This window comes from Salvelinus namaycush, chromosome 20 (assembly GCF_016432855.1).
Source record: "Salvelinus namaycush isolate Seneca chromosome 20, SaNama_1.0, whole genome shotgun sequence".
Taxonomy (NCBI): domain Eukaryota; kingdom Metazoa; phylum Chordata; class Actinopteri; order Salmoniformes; family Salmonidae; genus Salvelinus; species Salvelinus namaycush.
In genome coordinates this window covers 37,612,753-37,619,197 of record NC_052326.1, presented here as the reverse complement: position 1 = coordinate 37,619,197, position 6,445 = coordinate 37,612,753, and the positions used below count along the sequence as shown (strand labels likewise).

The 6,445-nt window shown below is 42.3% G+C and overlaps 1 protein-coding gene across 1 annotated transcript; it reads right to left on the bottom strand.

The window, feature by feature from the left end:
- Positions 1-762: 762 nt before the first annotated feature.
- On the bottom strand, positions 763-6,159 carry LOC120064797 (potassium voltage-gated channel subfamily B member 1-like). Its single transcript, XM_039015397.1, has 2 exons — positions 5,584-6,159; positions 763-810 (listed from the first exon to the last, which is right to left on the bottom strand). Exons 1-2 carry the CDS (start codon positions 6,157-6,159, stop codon positions 763-765), a joined length of 624 nt encoding a protein of 207 aa, XP_038871325.1.
- Between the last annotated feature and the right edge of the window lie 286 nt (positions 6,160-6,445).

The window sequence follows — 6,445 nt, the reverse complement described above, 5'->3', positions numbered from 1 at the left end:
TGTATCTGTGAACTGCACTAACCCCTTGGAAGGCAGAGAGGCAGGAGATCAGGCTGGGAGCACCGTGATAAGTGATTATTCATACTTCCCTTTCCAGCCACTGTCCAGCAGCCATAAATTCACACACACACACACACACACACACACACACACACACACACACACACACACACACACACACACACACACACACACACACACACACACACACACACACACACACACACACACACACACACACACACACACACACACAGCAAAACACACACAGCCGACTCACAGCTTGGTGTCAGGCCAGATGTCCGTCGGATTTATGAGTGGGAATGAAGACGAACAGCTTTAATTTGCCATCTAAAGTATGACATGAGAAAGGCATAATTGTTGAATTTGTTGCCTGGACGTCTGCCGCACAATGCCAGTTGACAGCTCTGTAATTCCTCACTGCTCAATTGGACAGGGACAAAACAAAGCAAATGTGGCACTTTCTTTCCTTCTGTGTTTGCTTGTTATGTTTGCTCAACACGTCCCTGGAGCCAAACTCATCTAGGTATTTAATTCCATTTCTCAACTTAACATCAGTTCCAATTTAGTGTGTCAGAGGGTAGCTTTCAGAGACAGTTCATTTCATCATTGCCCTACAGTTAGCAAGAAAAAGCCAAAAGTAAACAATAAGGTTCATGAGTATTTAGAAAGCGTATTATGATACCTTAAACTTACACAATCAAGTTGGGGATAGGGCAGTACTGTTTTGGATTGAGACAGTCAGTGACAGTCAGTGACAGAAACAGTCAGGGGCTCTACGTCCCCCTCCTAGGATGGAGGCACACATTATCTTAAATGTAACAAGGAGTGACCAATCAGACAAGTCATATCTCAGCAGCACACACAGCCAACTATAACTACATGTCATTATCAGATAACAGCTATGAGTCAGACTACATATCAGTCCTCCAGAGATCTGTGTAGTCACAGCATGGAACATAACTCTCTAAGGCTCTAAGGCTTACAGCAATTTGAACCAAACCATCACATGTATTGCTCTGTTCCACTGAATGCATTACTCTATCCCACTAAATGATATGGTTTATTGACATTGCCGGGCCATGGTAAGGTTTGTTAGGTTAATAGAAGTGAATGTAAAAAAAAGCCAGGTCTAGGCTGGGAACAGACACTATGATACGCCTGCGGTCAGGCACAATCTCATTGTGTAGTATGGCCATAGACCCAAATCTGATTTGAGACTGAGGCAGACTTGAGAGAGAGCGAGAGAGAGAGAGAGAGCGAGAGACAGAGACAGAGAGAGAGATGGAAAGAGAGAGAGAGAGAGAGAGAGAGCGAGAGAGAGAGAGACAGAGAGAGAGAGATGGAAAGAGAGACAGAGAGAGAGATGGAAAGAGAGAGAGAGAGAGAGATGGAAAGAGAGAGAGAGATGGAAAGAGAGAGAGAGAGAGAGACGGAAAGAGAGAGAGAGAGAGAGAGAGAGAGATGGAAAGAGAGAGAGATTGAAAGAGAGAGAGAGAGAGAGAGATGGAAAGAGAGAGAGAGAGAGAGAGATGGAAAGCAGCGAGAGAGAGAGAGAGAGAGAGAGAGAGAGAGAGAGAGAGAGAGAGAGAGAGAGAGAGAGAGAGAGAGAGAGAGATAGAGAGATAGATAGATAGATAGATAGATAGATAGATAGATAGATAGATAGATAGATAGATAGATAGATATGAAAAGAGAGAGAGAGAGAGAGAGAGAGAGAGAGAGAGAGAGAGAGAGAGAAAGAGAGATAGTACATATTCCCTCTAAGGTTATTCATATTATCAAGACCGAATAAATGTTCACTTCATGCCAAAATCATTGACTCAGAGAAAGAGAGAGAGTCAAAGAGAGAGAGAGAGTGATAGGAAGAGAAAATAAGAAGGGAGAGATGTTAAAGGAAGGACAAGGTAAGTCAGGCACAGACATAAATAGCATCAATGTTTTACATTTCTCTCTTGTGTACTGACTGGGGACACGTGCTTACAGTAAGTGAAGAGTACTGAAGGTCACTGCACCTCTTCTGCATTAATGTTTAAAACTCAATTAAAAATGTAATTACACATCTTAGTGCTTGGCCAGCAGCCACTGGCATGGGCTAACTAAGTAATGCAAGAGTCAGAATGATGTGTGACGCTCTCTCTCAATCTCTCTCTGTCTCTTTGTCTCTCTGTCTCTCTCTGTCTCTCTCACACACACAAACATGGATACAGTACACCCACACTCAAACTCGCACACATGCACACAAACGCACACACACACAAACTGACGTTCTGTGACTACCCCTTTTATAAAGATAATAAAATAATATTCTTGTTGCCAGGTGACCATCTGTTGATGGGTTATTGTGTGTGTGTGTGGACGTGTTAAACTATTCTTGTAAGCCCCCACAAGAATAGTAAACAAACAAAAATTTGACCAACTGGGAACATTTTGTTAGTCCCCACAAGGTCAAATGCTATTTCTATGGGGTTTAGGGTTAAGGTTAGAATTAGTGTCAGGGTTAGAATTAGATTAAGGGGTTAGGGTTAGGAGCTAAGGTTAGTTTTAAGGTTAGGGTTAGGAACTAGGGTTAGGTTTAGGGTTAGGTTTTTCGGTTAAGGTTAGGGTTAAGGTTAGGGTAAGAGTACGGGTTAGGTTTAGGGGTTAGGGAAATATGATTTTGAATGGGACTGAATTGTGTGTCCCCACAAGGTTAGATGTACAAGACTGTGTGTGTGTGTGCGTATGTGTGTGTGTTCAATGATCACACCATTAGCCAAGGAGAGTGGTACGTTCACAGGGACACAGGTGAAGTCAAGCAGAAGGGCTTGGGGCTTATTAAGGTGCTGGTGAGACTCAACTCAACATGCCCACAGTGTACACAGTTTGCAAACTGAAACAAGGTTGGTAGGAGAAATGCATCAGCTGTATTAATGCTTTCAGTAGTGTAGGTTTGTGGTTTTAATTTGTCCTTTTAAACTAATTAGGAATTGATAAACACTCCCACATATTGTGTAGAGGCTGCCGTTTTTCCTGGCACACACATTACAAGTCTCCAGAGACTCCGAGGAGTGACATACATTTACAGTATGGCCAAACGGCTATCTGACCGAAAGCGCTGCAGCCAGGCATTACATCAAGACATTACGTCAATGGGTTGTTAACTACACAGTCAGCCTGCCTTCAATGGAAGTACTGGTGTAAAAATAATCTAACCCTCACGATAGAGATTTCAATACTTCTAATATCAATAGCTTACAAGATATCAATCATGTCTAATTAGGTAGGGAATTTGACCAGCCTGAAGTTTCTCCATTGACTTATTCATTGAAGAGATGTGATTGAAGAGAGGTCAATTGCCAATGTCAGAATAACTAAGACAGAACGTTATAAGATCAACCTACTTACAATCTTACAGTAGCACTACAACATAACCTCAAGTTAACCTGATAAACATCCATGTTGCATCTCCTTGATGCCTATGTGAACGAGTCATTACGCTGATACACTATACTCACTGATCTCATCTACTCCACAGCCTGTTTGTAAAGTACTGACAGCTCTCACATATACAGTAGCGTAGCTACTTCCTATAAAGCTTCAGAAGCTGACATCGACTCCTGCTCTAATTCTATTTCCGAGACAAGGCAAGAACAGCTACAGGTCGAACAATAAATTAGTGTGTGCTAATTTAGCGTATTATCAACAGTAAAATACTCTGAAACGTTTTACTGCAGCAAACTGTAAATTCGAAAGCATTGTGGGAAAATGATGTGGGCGGAGCAAAACATTGCTGTATTTCGAATGGTACTGTAATTCCAACGCACAGAATACAGTACCGTACCATACCTTTGGCGGGCAAAAAAACGTTTGAACATTAGTGGGTGTATGGTATTGTTGTTTCTGGCTCAATAACATATTTTGAGGCATGCCTTGTACAAGGCTATATATGTTGCATCGAGTTGGACCGCAGAGTGAAGGAAAAGCAGCCAACAAGTGCTCAGCATATTTGGGAATTCCTTCAAGACTGTTGGAAAAGCATTCCAGGTGAATCTAGTTGAGAGAATGCCAAGAGTGTGCAAAGCTGTCATCAAGGCAAAAGGTGGCTACTTTGAAGAATCTCAAATATATCATATATTTTGATTTGTTTAACACTTTTTTGGTTACTACATTATTCCATATGTGTTATTTCATAGTTTTGATGTCTTCACTATTATTCTACAATGCAGAAAATAGTAAAAATAAAGAAAAACCTTGGAATGAGTAGGTGTGTCCAAACTTTTGACTTGTACTGTATGTACTGTAACATAGTGTAATGTGTAAACACTTTACCTAACATCCAACCTGCTTGCAACAATCTCTTGTAATTACAGGAAAATACTGTGAAATACTAACCCCTCCCCCTCAATGGATTTCATTCATCCATTCATTCATTCCAATTATGGTAGTATTTACTTTTTTATTACATTTTTGACCGTATAATACAGCCAATTGTATGGTTTTGTACTGTGTGTCATTACACAGTACTTGCTTTGATACTGCATTTATATTACTGTACATTAGGTGTACTCTAATATGAAATACAGAATTTTATTTCCCACCGAGCTGCCTGTAAGCTACTGTCAAATTCATGGTAACCCCTTTACAAGTGTGTGCTCCTTTTCACATCATGAGAATGGGTGGTGGAGGGAGAATCTTTCAAATACTTTTAATTAGCTTGAACTTGCCAAATGGGATGGCGATTGCACTTTCCTGCCTATTCCATTGTTCCAGGCAAATTTAATCAAGCACAGCTTAAGTATATAAAAGATTTCAAATATAATTTGAACCCAGGTCTGCAAACAAGGCAGCGAGTACTACTAACCCTTTAAATGTCATTAGCAGGAGGGAGCATTATGTTTGATCCCTCCAGTCCAGCTACGAACCAGATGGGAGTGAGAGACACACTTCTTTGCTCTGTTCCCCCAGGTCGCTTCTCCAGGTAATATTCAGTGTCCTGCTGTGTGTACTCAATACCTATACCTACTGTATGTCTCTGTCTCTCCCTCTCCATCTCTGTACCTCTCCGCTTCTCTCTCTCCCCCTTCTCTCTCTCTCTGAGCAGCGTGAATGTCTGCAGTATTGAAGAAAGCTAGCTCTAGCTGAGCCCTCCTGACATGGCCTTAGAGGAAGAAGTAATGAGCAGTGCTGGCTGAGATCATCCGTTCCAGTTTACACCTGATCACATCACTACTGGGGCTCATGGTTGGGATTACGTTGATATAACACAGCAAAGGAACAGTGATTGTATTTCAGCAGGCCCGATAAGGCCCTAATATAAATAAACCCATCATGACCGCACAGAAGCTATGACTGTTTTCTGATTGACTTTCTTAATTCTGATTAATTTATTGATTTAGTCAATAGTCACACATGTTTAATTAATCAGTTCTCTCTCTGTCTCTCTCTCTCCCTCTGTATCTCTCTCTCTCTCTCTCTCTCTTCCACTGCTATAACGTGGAGCATTTTTATCAATAAAAATAAGTCATGATGAACAAGTTAAAGGCATACTGTCCACATATGATATTTAGAATGAAAGGTTACCTTGGCTGCGACAGACGAACTGGGCTTTTCCAGAAGGTCCCAGAGTTTCTTTCGTTTCTCAGCACAACACGTGTTGTCGAACTCTTCTCCCTCTCTGTCGTTCAAGGTGTCTTGCTCTCTTTTGAGCTCCTCGTTCATCTGTTCTTTCTTCTGGTGGTACCTGGCCTGGCAGCAGGACTCCAGGTAGATCTCATCTATGCCCCAGTAGTCCAGCTCCTGACTAAACGACAGGGCGCACATCTCCTCCATCATGTGGAGCTTACCGGTCCGGTAGAAGTTCAAAATGGACGTGAACGCCCCTGGGTGCCGGTCGAAAAAGTACTCGTTCTCGTCCAAGTTGTAGTCGTCACATACCTCCATGAGTGAGTCGTGGGTGTTGCAGTCTCGTAGTTTCCCTAACCGGGTGCGTGGTAACCTATCCAACGTTCGCCAGAGGACCTCATGTGGAAGACCCCCAACGTTGAGCCTTACCCGGCGGTAGCATGACTTGCTGTGGATTATGTCCGCCGGTTCCGGGGGTAGCGATGCGGTCGATCGCGAGCCATTCTTATTCAATCCCGTTGAGGATTTCTCCATTTTGAACTAACGAGAGTTCCACCGAGTTCCAATTTGTCCAACAGGCAAGATCCGGACGGGGAGAAGTTACAGTCTACATTTGTGCTTGTTTTCTTTCATCCTTGAATCTGGGGGAAGAAGGAGGGAAAAAAAGAGAGGAGATTGAGAATAAGAAAAATGTTAATGACAAGATTTCAAAATAGAGCCGTTAGTCCAGGCAGTCACAGTGACCTATAGTCAGAACATTTCTCAAGCCATGCTACAGGCTTATCGCCTAATCAAAGGAGTGAATAGAAAGATGATGGTA